Below are 18,008 nucleotides of genomic sequence, written 5' to 3'. Positions count from 1 at the left end.
TTATTATTATTTTGGAGATTTTGAGCATGAGAGACTATACTAAAAATCCAAGTCCAAATTGAATGTCTCCAATATGTAAGAAGTGGAACCCATAACAAAATTGCATGTTACGTCGGTGTTGTTGACATAAAAATAAATACTACACACCAATTAGAGGGCAAAAGGCAAATTAATGAAGGTTCACTTCATACACACATATACATCAACTTCACTTTTTATCACATGGAGGCAAAACATTAATAGAACATTGAAGAAGGAGTTGTGGGAATAGAGAGGGGGGCCCTAGGGGGTGGGTGGTGGGGGATGGGGGGGATTCAAGCCACTCAATTTTTTAAAAATAAATTGAATAAATTAAAATTGTCAAATATACCTAAGTTGAGCTGTAAAGGTGTTAAAGATACCTTGTTAAAATGAAAAGTATATGAAGAATCAAGATTTTTTTCTCAATAACCGAATACTTTTGTCCGTTAATACAATATCTACTTTGGATATCGATTAATTAGGTTTTATGTCATATAAAAGGGAGTGTATAGCATATCAATAGCGGGTTATAAATATAAAATCAATATTTTGTTATGGAGTATAAATTTATGCGTAAACATTAATTCATTAAAATTACAAAAGAAAATATATAGATATGAGTTTATAACTTTAATTTAAAAAATAATAGTTCAATTTTTTTAATCTTGAAAAATTGAACCAACATAGTTTAAAGTCTTGAATTCTCTTGTGTCCGCATAAGGCTTGTTAAAGAAAAAATATTTTCTATAAAAAAAAACTCTATTCCAAAAGCTCGAACTCGAGAATTCAAGTTAAGAAAGGAGAGATTTTATCATTCGACTACAACTCTCGATGGTAGACCATAAACACTTTAATTTCACGACAATTTATATTTACTATTCAATTTTTGTTTTTATTAATAATGGATTCTGATTTCTGTCTCATCAAGAAATTGGTTAATACCTATATTATACACACTATACAAAAGACAATTGAAAAAGAAATGAAACCACAAATTAGCTACTCATTTATTATAAGCCAACGGTAGTACATTAAAGATTGATTTATCATTTATTGTATTAAATAAATTAACTAATTAGAGTTAGGTCGACTTTAATTTGATGGGGCTAAGGTTGCCTCAATATTGGAAGATAAGAGATTTTAACTGTTTGTTTTTAGATTTTTGTACTTTTAGAATTTCACTTATTATGGCCTTATCAAACAAGTATGTACTATCCAAAATGTACCAACCTTAATGTCATTTTTAGCATTTAACATGATTAATTATATGATAGTGATGGTCGATAAGAAAATTATAAATAAGATAAATAGTTTGAAGCAGATTAATGATGCCTAGGTTAATATGTCGATATTACACATATAGATGGTACATGTATCGCAAACATTTTAATGTACCTTGAAATTCATTGAAGTGACTTATTCACATGGGCACTAATACAAAGATGATTTAATTATATTATATGCAGATTTCTTTTTCATTTTCAGAATTTGAATTTGAGAATCTAGATATAATTGTGTCATGTTTGAGTAATTACATGAATGCTAGGTTCAAAAGAAAAATCCGATAAATATTATGTTGAGAATGGGAAAACATAGAAAATTGATCATTTAATATTTCATGATAATTTTTCTTTGAGGAACCATAAGGTAAAAGTCAGCTTTATTTATAGATTAAAAATAGTTAAGTGAAATAAAATAAGGAAAAAAAGAACCATAATTTCCATTTGCCTTGAAATATAATTTCGATGAACAGAGTTATTTCATACTTATAACTATTTAATAAAATAATTAAAATGCATGCAAATTAGTCGATCACTACTGCTATCAAAACCCAAAGTAATATAAGAAACATAAATTTTAAGAAAGTTGAAAAAAAATATAAACAATTGCAGATTTTTTTATTATTATTTTCCCTTCCCTAATTTTAAATGCTCTTTATGATTACTCCTAGACCTTCTAAATAGCCTTATCCAACTTAGAATATTTTAAATGATCATGCTATTGTCATATTGAAGTCACGGGATATTTTTATTACTCACTTTTTATTTTATTCTTTTTACTAAAGAAAAAAAAAGGAAAATTTATTAATTAATTACTTATGCCCATTTCTTTGTCAATCATTGAATTGGATATGTGCCGACACTCTTAACGATTACCAATTTCATATTAGAAAACAAAACAACAATTATTTATTCGTCGATTATTCGATATTCAATATTCATATTGAAATTTGACTAAATTAAATATGCGTTCAAAAATCTAATGTGAGAGTTACAAAACCTATGGGACATAGTACTATAGTGACATGTATGTTTTTTTCTAAAATACAATAATGTGACAAATTAAATGAAATAAATAGAAGATGTGTTTTCTTTGAAGGGGTACCCCTACAAAGATTTAATTGAAGCCCACAGTTTTCATAGAATATATAGGGATTTGAAAATAATGCATGGTCCTTATTTTTCTTGCTTTCACAACATTAATTTATGGTTGGTTGAGTGAGAGGTGGAGTCATATCAATTTTGACTTTCAAAGGGTTTGTTCGAGTTAAAAGAAATATTTATACGATCAGATTATTTATATAGATAAGCATCGCTATCATAGTGTTGTAAGTTTCAATAATGATCTTATATTTTTGTGTATATTTTAATTTTTTTTACAAATGGAATAATCCGATAAAATATTCAGATTATGACGATGTAGGTGGTTCGTTACCCTTCGTCATACATAGTAATAAAATTATCGTAAGTAATTTGTTATTACAAGTTAAATTATACTGATAGTAAAAATCTTTATATATATACTATGATTGGTACATAATTTAATTGAATCCTTTTCCTTTTAGCATAAAGTTGAGATGTAATTTTCCTTGGGACTACCCTATATACTATTCTGAGTAATTTGAGACTTCCTTGTCGTCCTAAATGTGCAAGTAGACAAGTTGGAAGTACAAATATTTAATTATTTCATATTTTGCGAGTCCGTTTGATCATAAAAATTATTTAATTTATTTTTCATTTGATGTTCGCTACTCATATTAAAATCCGATTAAATTCAGATTCGCGCTGTGAAGTCCCACATTGGGGTAAAGTGCTATCTAACAAAGGTGATCCCGTACACATGGGACTACTCAAACTCGAAACATTTGGTTAAGAATGAAGGAGTACTTACCGCTCCATCACAACCCTTGTTGGTCAATTTAAAATCATATTTCACTTTAGTTAAAAATCTTTTATATTTATATATATATATATATATATATGCTACATGTTAAATTCATTTAATTTCTTAGTATTCTTGTTATTTTTATATATATTTTAACATTCTTAGAATCGTTAGTCGTGGTAGACGTGACATGCTCTCTCTTTCTTTATAGAATAGTTGAGTAAAACCAAAATAATAATTATGATAATTAACACTGAAAATCATAAATGTGGTAGTAGTAAATTCAAAGCTTCAATTTTTGCATTTATTTTTCTACATTTCATTTATTCTTTCTTTTTAGATTATATGCAAATAGACAACTTAGGAATTGCAGGAGTAGGATGATAAAATTCTATGAAACAACTAATTAATGTGAGCTGACAAAAGAACAATGGGACATTGTATCAGTAAAACATGTTACATATGCAATATAATAATCCAGAGGGTCCACCTCAAATATAATTAACGGATAAATATTTACGAGTATCAAGTGTTTACGTCGAATTATATAAAATTTATTAAAGTTAAGTAATTTAATGAGATTAGAATGCTTATTAATAATTACAGTTAAGTATTATTCTCTTCATCTCATCTTAATTGTTGTGTTTTGCTTTTCAAAAGTATATTATAGAGTATAAATAACATACTCAAGTAACTAAGTTTTTAAAATGATTCATAAATTTTAAATTCTGAAATTGTTTCTCCCATTTGTACACGAAGGATGAGGGCACCCCTAAGCTATAAGGACAGACCAAACTCCACAGCTCTTCATTTGTCCTTAAATGTGCAAGTGGACTAGCTACTTGCCCCTCTATCTAACTTTTTTACTCAAAAAGAAAACTTATCAAATATCTTTCGGAACGAATTCAGTATTTAAATTTTATCATGAGTATTCACAATTCATTTGATTTTTTCAATTCATAACATATCGTCTGAACTTATATGTGCGTTGGGTTTGAGACTATTTGTCTATATCTACTATTAGTATTGAACCTCAACTTATAACTTCAATTTCGTACAAAGAAATTTCACATTATGAAGTATTAAGCGATTCTACATCCAAGAATTGATCAAAAACATCTAATTAAATAATATTTATTATTCTATCACATTTTTTATGAGGAAATTAAATGGCATGATTGTAGTAAGAAATGTGGTTTCATTAGGTAAATATAAATAAAACAACCAAAACGACAAAGGTAGGATGTCCAAATTCCTTTTTGCTATATTTATATATTCTTATATCACCTATATCATTTTATTTTATTTTATTTTTATCACCTATATAATTATTATTTTTTATAATTATAACCTATCATTAATATACAACGTCCATGAAAAAATGTCGGCAGAGAACTATAGTCCACAGTATACTTTTATTCCTTCTTGTTGTAATTTCATGAAACTTTTGGTGTTTTAATGTCATTTCATGAACTATAAGTTCTATATATAATTGAATTACATTCCCTACACATTGACCCCACACGTTTACAAATGTGATAGACATGTCCCTTCCTATTTTTTTGTTTTGTTTCTTTTTGTGCTGGTTCCTGAAATAGACATTTCTTACCAAATGCAATGCACCGGATGAAACTGTTTTTCTTATCGAGAGGTCTCAGGTTTGAGTTTGAGTATGAATTTTTTTTTTTTGTAGGAATACTTCAACCGGAATGGGGCACTATGCGGTGTGAATTGGTAATAATTGAGCTCCAATACAAGTATAAACATTGAGTGCAAAATAAAAAAAATAGGTTTTTCTCATTAATTAATTATGTTCTGTCAATTTCCAATCTTGATGAAGAAATCAATCAAGTGACTTTTTTTAAAGAGAAAAAAATCTAATATTATATGGTGCGGTTAAATTTAACTAGATTTCTACGTATGTGTATATTCAAATTCAAAAGAAAAATATATATGACAAAAGAATAAACTGTCTAAAATTAGCTATAAATATCATCGTTAATCGATTAATAAATAACTTAAATAGAATTAGCGATGAATTTTAATTAAGACTTACAATTTAACACGAATATAATTTGTTGACTACTTAAGAGTTGAATTTTAGGGATTTAATATTTTATTTTATAGACTTATGTCCCAAAAAAAAATTCCACGACATGGAGAAGACTACGTACATGTTGACTTTTGTTACTAATATTGTTAATTGATTGAAATATTCACGTATTATTTTTCAATTTTTTAATCATTTTATTCTATTATTAAGTAAATTTAGCTTCTTTTTATTTCTCTTATGGCTAGTTTTATTTCTTTGTTGCAAGGATCATATTTATATAGCGATCGTATTAGTCATTAACTATAGTTTAACGATAAAAAGGCTTGTATTATGTTTTTATTAAATTAGTGTAAACATCAAGTTCAATAAGTGTTTACCACATTTAATAGGTGAAGGTAGTATTATTTTTTAATTTCAATTTTGCACAACTGTTATCCACTAATTTTTTTAATAATCACTTGATTTAATATGTCCAACCTAGCTACAACACAATGTTTAGAGTCTAATGATATCGATGGGAGTCTCCCTCATAATAAGTGTGAGCTCGATTCTCGTTAATCCCTTCTTCCCCTCTCGCGGTCCCTATGCAATAAAAAATAAGAAAAATGTTTAACTTGAAAAAGGAAAAGGGAAAGAGATATGTTGTAATTTCCCCTAATATATTTCAATATAATCTTCATTTTATTTTGGTATATACTCCCTCCGTCCCTTTTTAGTTGTCCACTTTAGAAATGGCACACAGATTAAGGCAACAATGATTAGCACAGTGAAGTTACAATTTTATCCTTATGACAACTTTTCACTTCAAAATTACAACCACTTATTTGAATTAAGTGAAATAAATTGGAGGGAAACAACATACACTTTTACAATTTTCAAGAAGTGTAAATAAGGGTATAATAGGAAAAAAATTGTTGTCCTTTCTTGATTTGTCAAAATGGACAACTAAATAGGGACAACTAAAAAAGGAAATATGGACAAGTAAATAGGGACGGAGGGAGTATATGTTAGTGAGGTGATTGGATAATAAAGGAATATGAACAAATCCAAGTACACAAAAGGCCCACCCACATGCAATGGATTAATAAGTCAATATTTTGAGTTGCTATCATCTTTTTAATGTACGGAGTATTTCTTTTCTTAAGTCATATTCGACTTTTTTGAAAATAAAATAAAATAAAGAGACAAAAAGTATTTTCAGTTACCAAAATCTCACATATCACAATCATTTGTGTACTGTTTTCCACCTTATGTGCTCTTGATAAAATTTCATTAGATGTAAAATCTGGGAGGCGAGGTTGAGATGATCTGAATATATGAAAAGGAGATGTATATATGTCTCAATGAGGAGGTGTGAGAGGTTGTCTAAGCAAAGGTAGAGGAAGACCAAAGAAGTATCTGGGACAAGTGATTATACTGAAGACATGACCAATATGAGGATATAGAGGTCGAGTATTAAAGTTAAAGATTAGAAGGTAGTTGAATATTGTCTAGTTTCTCTTATCAGTATCATTATTATGACTCTCGCTATCCTATTGTTACTACATGTTGTTTTCTTGCTTTTTCGGTATTCGTAATATTTGTTGTTGTTATTATTCTTTTCTACATTATATTCTACATGATTTTTATACTATTGTATTTCCTTTTTATATTGTTTAATCTGTTTTGTCTAAGGTGATGATCTATCGAGGACAACATCTCTATCCTCACAAGGTAGGAGTAAAACATACACATTACCCTCTTCAGATCTCACTTGTGGAATTTCACTGAATATGGGTTATATAATGACGATGAAGTAAACTCATGTTAGTCAACGAGCACAAATATCGAGTAAATCTGTCAGACAAAGTTAAATAACAATAGGCTCATAGTAAACGTTGTAGCTGAAGGTTCGAACCTGAGATCATTAGATTGTTACTCTTATATGCCAAAACCACTCAATCAATCATTCTCTCAGAGACATGTCTACTGTTTTTCCATTTACTTTCTTTCAAATATGAGAGGAGAGAATACCTTGTAGAACAGAAGGATTGAAGAAGAATCAAGCCTCACAAAAGTAAAGTTTCGAGCTCTATTCAAACATCAAGGCTGCACTCTCACCATTGAAACAAAGCCCCGAGGGCTATTACATTGTAAGAATCATGTAGAGGGTTTATCTATTTTACAACAGTAGCATTACCTAGAACGCTTTAACTTATCATGAGGTTTTACGATTATGAATCAGTAACAAGGAATTGCACAACAATGTGAGACATGGAACTTAACTACATAGTACAAGTGAATGAGTAGCTTTCATGGAGAAAGCTCGAGTAGAGCTTACTTTAGATTAATGAAGTTCAGGCTGCATTTCTTCTCAGCAACCAGAGTAACAAGATCCTTCACCGGCCAAGGAACCCGTCTTCACTCTTTGTTATTAACAATCTCCGGAAGGCTCTTCAGTGCCTGTGATAGAAAAAGAGATTAATACCAACGGGGGAGAGAGAAAAGATTATGAAATGGTGATTGAACAATGATTCTTGCTGCTGACCTGATACAAGTGCCAGGAAACAAAGGCATCTGTAGCAGCATAATGTAGTTGGTCCCTAGATAACACATTAGCCTCCCAATTCCCCAACCTGATATTGCTTGGCTTAGGGAGCTGCAAAAAATAGAAAATCTCAGTTGAATCTCACACTTAATTGGAAGAAAAGAACAACTAGAAAGATCTGGAGAGTGTAGCAGCACAACATAGTTATTGTAGTAATAAGGCAAATTCTGTCCAGCAAGATTTTATAATCACTTCAAGATTGATCAAAATGTAGGATCGTAAAAAGGGAGGAAAGGATTGGGAAAAGGAGGAGCAAATCAACACCATAAGGTCCTCCGTGATGACATTCAGGGTATACATAAAGCCAGCCATTAGGCGTTTGACACATAGAGGAGCTAAGTGTATTAGTGGGCATATCTATGAAGAGACTCGTGGGGTGCTCAAGATTTTCTTTGGAGAATGTGATTCCTGATGCGGTTACTTACACAGAGCATGCAAGGAGGAAGGACTGCCACGGATGGTGTGTATGCCTTCAAGAGATGGGGCTCATCTTTGTATGGTTTTGGGGGTTGAGGGGAGATTGGCTTCTGAGTTTTGTTTTGTCTGCAACAATTTCTGTCAAGAAAAGCACAAGACTGGTTCTTTTGTAATTTGGGATTTGGTGGAAATTGGAATCTTATTTCAGAACTTCTGAAATTTGCTCTAATTCAGTAAATACTGCTGACTGATTCAGTTTTTAAAAAAAATTATTTTACATTCTAATATGCACATATGTCCAGCAGATGAGGTAGCATTTCTACCTCGTCTCTTCTTTAAAAGTTGCAAGTTTGAAGTTCTTTATAGTTTTTACATTCCTTAACAAGTCAACTAAAAAACCTCAACTCTATTGATACGAAACTGACTGGAACAGGCAAGAAACCAGTCCCGGATTTCCCCTTTGCCTCCTCCCTGACCCCTGGTCAAGGATCTCAAAAGCAGAAAGGAAAAGCATAAAATAGAGAGACAATATAAACGGTTGAATCAGAAACCAAAAGACCTGCTTGGCAAGAAGCTTCTCAGTTAGTGATGCTAGACTCCACTTCTTAGGATCATCAAGCTTTTTGTTGGCAAGTTCAGAAAGATCTTCCAAAGCCTTCACAGATACATTGTGATCTCGGCGAACTTTGTAAGCATCATTTGCAATGCAAACACCCACCTAGGTTTGTTCGAACACTACAAAGTTAAGAAACCACATCCTATTATAATTCATTGTTTGATAAATGTTACCAGAAAAAGTGAACAAATGCCAACCTTCACAACAGTTGGATCCTCAAGAAGAGATTGCAGAGTTTGAGGGATTCCAGAGTGGATGATATGCAGAACATAACAATTACCCTTGTCACCACATATCTGCATAACAGCGGCCTTCCCAGGTGGAACACCTGAAGAGAACACCTAGTATTCTGTAATCACTATTACTTACAACATTCCACTTAACACAAGTAAAATGAAACAGAAATCCAATTAATTACACATGTGATAACTAAAACAAAAGGTCGGGGGGGTTATATTCGCCTACTTATAGACTAAATAGCATGCCTAAACAACTAGAGTATGAGTGCAAGAAGTGAAGCCAAATAGGAACATACAAAAGAATAATCTCTCAATAATATATTTTAGGAGAAACTTTATATAGAGAAAAGAAGTCTTTCTAATCACCACAAGTATATTGAGAAACTCTTGGTAGACATATCTACTTAAGATGCAGATGTAATCACTAAGATGCAATGACTTATGTCTGTTTTCTCAAAATATCTTTGTCGTCAACATATTCTGGATGTACTTTTCATGACATTTGTCTATACACTCTCATTGCTCCAAGAAAACAACAGCAGATAAAGTTACATGATTTAGAAGATTCATATATCCAACCCCAACTAGCTCGAGATGAAGCATAGTAGTGATTGTTGAAGTTTTGAAGACAAAACAAGATCAAGTAAGTTCCCCAACATCAAGTATGAACTATTAAACTTCACCGGGTGTCATAACAAACAATGTAACCTTTTGACCTTGTGGGATGATTCTTCAACAAATGTCACATTTTATAACTTGCAACATTCCATTTAACACCCCCTCAGTGAAGCTTAGTATAGTAAAAAGCTAAAGAAAGAGAATAAATGCAAAAGCTAGTAAATCGAAAGACTGATAGAATTCTAAAACTACTCAAGAATTCTGATTATAGTTCTCATATTTCAGACAGTAGTGAAACTATCATTCGATTAACATTGAACTGACCTCTTCTAAAAGAGGGCTTCCATTCAATGTCAAATCCAAGAGCAACATTCCCTTCTTTCCTCTTCTTTTCCTCAACAAAATTTAACAGCTCTACTGCAGATTTCTCCACCTCTTTAATAGTTCTGCTGTATATAACTTGTCCTTTAAAAGACATTTCCGGGTATTGCATCACTAACTTAGCTGCTACATCAAAAAAACAAAAATGAAAACGAAAACTTGGACATTAAAATCCTTTAACAAACTAGCAAACATTTATAATACACAAACATAAACAATTTATGACTTCTAAAGGCTCGAGAGACAATTTTTTATCGGAGCAGTAAAACGGTATGCCAAACTGTGTTCGTTCCTCCAATAAGTTTAACTAGCTTATTCCAAGTACTCGCCTAAAAATGATTAAAAAAAAAAAAAGTGTGCAGGATTGATTCTCATTATATCGAATTCAAAATAAATGTCCGCTAGCATGATAATCCATTAATTCACTAAAATGGAAATTAGCATAAAATTTACCCATAAATCTAAAAATTAAATCTTTAGGTGAAAAAACAAAATATTAATACCACCCCTAAAATGTTCCCCTTCTGAATTTACTATCTGGTGTCTGTCCAGCTTTCACTCAAACTCGACTAATTTTGCGGGGTACCGTCACCTCCCGCCAGTGACATCCCTGATTAACAATTTACTACAGTTTGTCAAATAGAGCTCAAATCGAAAAACAAAAGCTAACTGCACACGAAAATAACTACAATTTGGCAAACAGATAGGAGAAACCGTCACCTTGATTAGAAGAACGATAGGAATAACTACACGGAGACCGATTTCTAGAGCAAGGTGACAACAACGACGAATTGGAAGCTTCATTTTGTTGATGATAAACAAAAAGAGATTCCGGCAATCTCCGGCGACTTTTCCGACGAGATTCTTCGCCGGCAGCGGCTACATCTTCAGAATCGTTTCGTCTCTTTGTAGCCGATTGAAATGCAGCATCTATTTCTTGGAGTTCTTCCTCTGTAAAAGGTCGATCCCAATCGTCGAATTCGCCGGAGATCGGAGTTCCCATTTTCGCTAAAAGAGTACCAAAACTGATTTTTCTTTTTTATGTAGCTAAAATAGCGGCATTATTGAGCTTTGATTTTTTAAAATTGTATTGTACTCCCTTTTAGTTTTATTATATGGTTTGATTGACACACTATCTATTTGAAAATTACACTTTCCACCCACAAATGTCGGATATTCATATTGTCAACCTTAATTAATTTGAAACGAATGATATTACACAATAACTATATTACGCGACAATTCCAAGTAAGTTGAGGTCAGCTATATAAATCTCCACATGACCATGTAGTTCTATTTAAGCTTGTGTCAAAACTTTCCCTAACAACAAGCAATCGCTCATGATTTAAACATGATGAATCACTTCGAACTGATCTATTGTCAATTCACTTCTCGGCCTCATATGAAAAATTGAAGCATTTTATCTATCGATAGATGAAGAATCGCGAAAGATAAAGGCTATACAAAATAAATATTTATTATTGTATGTCAAATTATGTATGACATACCCTTTATACATTTGATACAACAAACATTTGTTGAATCACACACATTATACTAAATTAATATTTCCAACATAACAAATCGAAATAAAATTACTTAACGTGGGCTACTAGCTGCAACAACTTTAAGAATATCTAAAGGAATATGAATAAATTTAACCAAAGCATTACGTGCATTAGCAACCTCAGCAATATGATTATCAACATAATCATCAACATCAACCGAATTAGCGGTACGCATTGCCTTAAGACGAGGATAACACACTTCGAAATCCGTTATCGCGATCGTATAATAATTAATCGCATCATTAAACGCACCATTCACCGTAGAATCGACCGCATCGTCGATTAACTCGATAGCCGGTATAAAATGATCATTACAATCACTTAAAGCTTGTTGTGTATCGGACGATAATCTGTCACTATTGTTAAGGAGCTTCATACGGACCGTTATTGACACATTAGTGGCCTCTTGCTCAATTTTTTTAAGCGCCAGAAAGCCGATTGTTTTTAAATCGGCTTTCTGGAGCGAATCGAGGTCGGCTTTTGACCTGTCTGTTTGAATCCATGAAATGCATTCATTATTGTTGCTACATGCTTTGGCAAGGTTTGGAGGAATAATATTTAAGGTTTGAAGTTGAATTCTTCCTTTGACAATTGGTAATTGAAGAGATAGGCAAAGGAAAAAGGCTAAAGGAATTAATTTTATAAGAAAAGAATTTGACCTCCTTGATAAAGAAAAGGAGATCAAAGCCATAATTAGTTTTATTTTTTAAAAAACTTTTTTTTTTTCTTTTTTTTAACCCCAAATTTTACTTGAGTATTATCATTGTTCTTTTCTTGTTTTCTTTGTTTTATATGGAAATGTTATTGATAGTTGAAAAAGATTGGTAGAGATAAATGATCTCTCTACCACCCTTTATGAAGAGAGGTTTTTTTTTAAAAATTGTGGGGGGTTTAATTAATTTTATTCTTGTGTTGTAAAAATGAACTAAAATTAAGGGATTGTGTTTTATCTTTGTAATGACCATTCATTTGTTGAGGGGGAAAAAAGGGAAAGCTTAATCATTCTTAAAGATCTTGTTTTGTTGTAATGTTTGTTCTTTCATTTTCTATCGTCTCTAAGGTTTGTGGTTCTTAAAGTGTTAAATATGGTAATAACAACATATCTAGTATAATTCCACAAGTGAAATCTGGAGAAGGTGATGTACTTTACCTTTTGAAGGTAGAGAGGTGGTTTTGATGAACCTTCGGCTCAAGTAACACATTTTAAACAATCTTTTGTCTCTGAATTTGAATTCACACACTATTCATCAACCGAGATATGTGTATAAGCCATAATCCGTAAATTGAGATGCAAAAGGCAATAAGCCCAAGTATCAAATCTTTGGTTTGTAAACCAAATGTAACATAATTCTACATTTTAAATGTCAAAAGCACCTTTACAAGCTATAATGACAAGAAGTCAACAACCAAAATCTCAGAAAAGGTACCAAAACATACTATTGACCTACCTAAGCAATAGCAACTTAATCTGAATAAGTTTGCCAAGAGGAAAAATATGGAACTCTGGAGATTGATGAGAAGTTAATTTATTATCAAGTGTACATCAGTACCTAAGTTGTAGCAGCCAAATTGGAACCGTCTCATGTGAATGGAGCAGCAACATTTAGTCGCGTAGCTAAGAGCCTAAGATAAAGTCTTGAACTTCACGCTAGCATCAACATGTCTGGTCCAAAAGAACTATAAGAACCACTACTCAAATTCCATAGTACTCGGGGACCAAGGATAGCAAGAAACACGGATACTCACTCTCAGTGTTTGGATACTACATGATATCAAGGTGGAATAAACTTCCCACAACAGGATATCATGATCTTCCCCACTAATATAATATTTGTGCAGCAATAGAGACAATTGTTGGCACTGTTTTATGAAAGCCTGGAGACCAAACAAAAGAGTCATGTATTATTGAAGCGTAAAAGAAGCAAAAATAACATAATAGCATAAACAGGAAAAAAAAAATGGATAATATAGCATATGATATAATAAAAGTATCTTTTCTTTCCCCATTTCCAAAGGGGTGCTTCTGAATGCTAATACCGTCGAGCAATTTATTAGAAGAATGAATGAGTTAAAACAGAGAGAATCATAAGTGGTGATATTATCAATGTACTTGCCAATTTTCAGATATTGTTCAGAATGCAGGCAAGAAAACAATGCTGAGAAGAAACTTCCTAATAAGTTATAGACAAGATACAGCTAACAATGTCTACCTAATTTCTGGTTATATTTTGCCCCTTGGAATACAGAAATCCTACATAATGAAAGAAGCACTTCACTAAGAGAAGCATCATACAATTACAACCTAATCTATGAACGGTAATTGTTCCTAGAGTCTCAAGCGACAAAATCCAGAATCATTAAGACTGAAGCAAAGGCATAAGCAGAAAGTAAAGTGCCTTTGGTTTAAAATGGGAAGGTAAGAAGAACGAGGCCATTTAATTTCATCATAAGAGTCCTTTGTCCAGCAAGCTTTTCAGTTCCTAGAATAACCTAGTCTCGAAACGTTGGACATAAGAATATGATGGAAAATGCTTCTTAAAATCACGGTGTAACAAAGAACAATGAATGACTAAGTAGACTTATTACACCAGAACCATGAGACCTTGGAAATATTGGATACATAAGAACATGCCAATAGCACAGAGCTACTTAAGTAATTCTGAACTTGTTTATTTTCTGTAAAGTCAATTATTCAGTTGCTTCTTTTTTTTATCCTATTCAACATTTGTTAAAAGGCTGTACTTGTGCAAGAACCCAAGGGGGTAAAAGAAGAGGAACATTGTTCAAAGTTATCGTTTATGAATACTGATGCTTTTTGTGAGCTGTAGACCAGATTGCGCCAGTAAGCAGGGCACAACGAATTTCTATGATCTCCTAAGAGCCAATGTACTCATGAAAACTGAAGAACCACCACATTGTTCCCCTGCCCCCACTTGTACATGCCTCATAGCAGCACCAAGTCTTAATCCCGAATAGAGAATCACATTGATATTCACACTTCTATTATTTTAAATTGCAACCACTTAGAATCACGAGCTAGCCATTCAGAGAATAATTTTATCTTTTGACAAGTATTAAGAGGAGTAATTTTCCAATGAGATAATAAGCGTAATAAGCTACAACTTCTATAAGTAGTTGATGCAGGAGCTAATGGGGAGCCACTTCCTGCAAGTTATAAGGAGCACCAACGAGCAACTCCATATGAAACAAGTTAATGCAAAATATAAAGCATACGAACCTCAACGTAATCCAAAAATCTCTTCTGGAGGATCATATATATGCCGATCCGGAAAAATCTCCTCAAAGTCTTGCTTAACCCTGTTTCTTAATAGGGGGTGTGGCAAAAGTCCCTTCAACAAAACCCTGAAAGGAAGCTCCTCGGGTGGGTATGGAGACTTTTTCATGTCCTCAAATATGTTCATAGCATCTGCAGGAGATCCGTCTCTCAAGAAGCCCCTAATAACTTCAGTGAATGTCTGACAATCAGGAAATAGATCTTCCTTTCTCATACTCTCCCACAACTTCATTGCATCATCCATCTTTCTCCGTCTTGCCAATGCAATGATCAGGTCCTTGTAAAGATAGACATCGGGCTGGTACCAGGCTTGTTTCTGAATTACCCAAAACACCTGTAATACAAACAACTAGCTGTGTGTGATAATGCCATTCCATATGCCCCCAAAGTAGAAAAGGCAACTGCTTAGCTAATGAGAATAAATACACTTCGATAAATTAACTGAAAATGAAATTAGCAGGCATATCAAGATTCAAAATGTATGATCTCAACCAAAAAGGAAGAAAATAGAATAGCTGTAAACAGATATCCAAAAAACCAACAGCACAATTTTAACAATGTTTTCCCATTTGATAAATTAAAATAGAAGAACAACTTCACAAGAAAAAATATTATAAAACCACTGAAAAGCAAACACTAATGACCAATTCTATTTATATTATGATCTAATATAAGCACCTTCTCCTACGTCTCATTACCATAGCATTGACTATAAACTCGATAATCCTAAAGCACCGAACGCACTTTACTGCAGCTATCGCCTTACAAGTGAAACTATACAAGTTTTATCGCGTCCAACTAAATTTGGGCACCTAGACACTAAAAGGGAACAGAGAAAGATCACAGCTTTGTGTTATTGTGATAATTCGAACAGCAACAACTTCCTCTTTCACTAAATGCAACAATATAACTTCTTAAATAGGAATGACAAAAAGCAGCTCAATCCTGGTGGGCAGAGTTACCTAGTACCCATATACTCAGTGCAATTAGTCGAGCTGCATACAAGCTGGCCCTTACACCAGTAATAAAAGTACTACGAGTGCAATTCCTGTTTATCAATTTCACTAACTCCCAATATGAACAGATATAAGAAAAATTACATCTTTTGGCATTAGAAAGCTTTACCTTAACAGCAAGCGAGACCTCTTCTTGGCGTTCAAGTTCATTAAGTACAGCAATCATATCCATTTTAAGAAGCCTAAGGACATGTGTTTTAACAAACTTGTCAAGTTTTTCTTCATCATCTCTGAATCTTCTTAACCCAAGAATCACAAAAAGTGCTTCTTTTCCAATCAATTTCTTTCCCCTCCAAAGTGGCCCTCTTGGTCTTCCATCATGGTACCACCTCACATCCCTCACTGAACTTCTAGAAAGCTCTGGAACCCATGATGTAAAACATGAAGAAGAAGATGTTAAGGTGGAAGAAACTGATGGTAATGGAGAAACTGAAAGGTGTTTAAGGAGCAAAGATGGAATTTTTAGTCTTGAAATGGCTCTAATTGCCATTTTTAAAAATTGTCTATGAAAGGGAAAGTGTGTACGCCGGTGATGGTGGCGGAGGCGATGGATACGGCGGCGCCGGTTATGCTCCGGCGGAAGAATCAGTGAAATTGTGTACTAGGGTTGAGAACTTCCGATTATGAAGTTGAAATTGGGAAAGAAATAGTAGTAGTAGTAGTGTTTTACTTTTAGACACCTTATGTTTACAAAAAGTAACATTTAGTCCGAATAGCTTTTGAAAAATACTTAATTAGTCCCAAATTGTCCACCTAGGCAGTCCAGCGTGGACAGTTGTACGGAACTCCGTCCGTTCCTTGTTATTTTTCGATAATTAATTTAATTAACTTTTAAAGTTGAATTAGATTACATTAATTTTATATATTTTAAAATAATATGAAAAATAATATATATAGCATTTTTTTCGTATTAATATGATAAAAATATATTTTAAAATATTAATCAAAATCATATTGATTGACTCTCAAAAAGAAATATAACAACTAAAAAAACTAAGTTGAATAATTTTTTCCTATCATGAATCAATTACAAATTAAAACTATATTATTGTTATTCATTTTCTTCTTCTTTTGCTTTCCACAAGCAAAAGGGTCTCCAAGATATACTGTTTTAATATATAGTGCCCTCCCAATTGGCACACCAAAACTAATAGTAGTTCATTGTGCATATGGAGACGGTGATTTAAGATATCATGAACTTTGGATTTCGTGATATATTCTTTTGTTAAATCGTCGTATTAAAATTAAATTTCTAATTTAATAATGATAATTTTATATATTATTTATCGATCAATGAAATTTAGGATTTCAATTTTATAATGGCGTGTAATTCACACATGGGACCATGGAGAAAGTAAGGAATGAAAGACAACAGCGTGACTTTTAATTTAGCCAAAATTAATCAAAAATGGGTTTTTTTTAGCAACAAAAAAAATGTGGGCAACCAAAAGTTTTTGAATGATATATGAGATTAGTTGAATTAAATTGGCTTTAAAAGTCAACAAATTAAAAATAAATGTTTAGTAATTGTTGCAAGTGTTCTCTCTACACTTTCTCATCAACTCTCTCTCCGTTAAACTAAATCAACATTCAAGAGTCATTATTTTAAATTAAATTTAAGCATGAATTTGACACTATAATACTAATATAAGGAAAATACTATAGCAAATATGCAATAAAAAAGATGATCTTAAAAAGGGTCTCATGAAACAAGAATTTGTGAATTTATATAAACAAATACAAGATATGAGCTAAAAGTGCCACATCACCAAAGCTATATATATAAATATATACTCCCTTTTAATAGTCAGAGTTTGTTTTTAGTCAAATTATAAAAAATTTGACTAATATTTTACGATGCACTTTTTCATCGTATTGATATGCAAAAAATTGAAACTTATAATATTTTTCGTATAGTTTTTGAATATCTAATTTTTCTTTTTAAAAAAAATTGAATTAATATAATCTAATCTAACTTTAAAAATTAGTCAAATTAATTTTCAAAAAATGCAACATGACAAATAAAAGTAGA

General features: G+C 32.1%; 2 protein-coding genes and 1 pseudogene across 2 annotated transcripts; 1 reads left to right on the top strand and 2 right to left on the bottom strand.

Moving 5' to 3' along the window:
* Positions 1–7,313: 7,313 nt before the first annotated feature.
* LOC125808893 (Werner Syndrome-like exonuclease) lies at positions 7,314–11,178 on the bottom strand. Its single transcript, XM_049488564.1, has 6 exons — positions 10,818–11,178; positions 10,041–10,220; positions 9,057–9,187; positions 8,803–8,961; positions 7,767–7,877; positions 7,314–7,681 (listed from the first exon to the last, which is right to left on the bottom strand). The coding sequence occupies exons 1-6, from the start codon at positions 11,098–11,100 to the stop codon at positions 7,640–7,642; spliced, it is 906 nt and encodes a 301-aa protein (XP_049344521.1). The 5' UTR covers positions 11,101–11,178; the 3' UTR covers positions 7,314–7,639.
* Positions 8,019–8,339, top strand: LOC125808899 (uncharacterized; annotated as a pseudogene).
* Positions 11,179–14,736: 3,558 nt separating the features above from the next.
* Positions 14,737–16,579, bottom strand: LOC125808816 (protein THYLAKOID ASSEMBLY 8-like, chloroplastic). Its single transcript, XM_049488476.1, has 2 exons — positions 16,086–16,579; positions 14,737–15,294 (listed from the first exon to the last, which is right to left on the bottom strand). The coding sequence occupies exons 1-2, from the start codon at positions 16,464–16,466 to the stop codon at positions 14,905–14,907; spliced, it is 771 nt and encodes a 256-aa protein (XP_049344433.1). The 5' UTR covers positions 16,467–16,579; the 3' UTR covers positions 14,737–14,904.
* Positions 16,580–18,008: the final 1,429 nt, after the last annotated feature.

This window comes from Solanum verrucosum, unplaced genomic scaffold (assembly GCF_900185275.1).
Source record: "Solanum verrucosum unplaced genomic scaffold, falcon-dt-bn FXZP01000218.1, whole genome shotgun sequence".
NCBI lineage: Eukaryota > Viridiplantae > Streptophyta > Magnoliopsida > Solanales > Solanaceae > Solanum > Solanum verrucosum.
The sequence above is the reverse complement of the archived record's forward strand: the minus strand, read 5'-3'. Positions and strand labels throughout refer to the sequence as shown.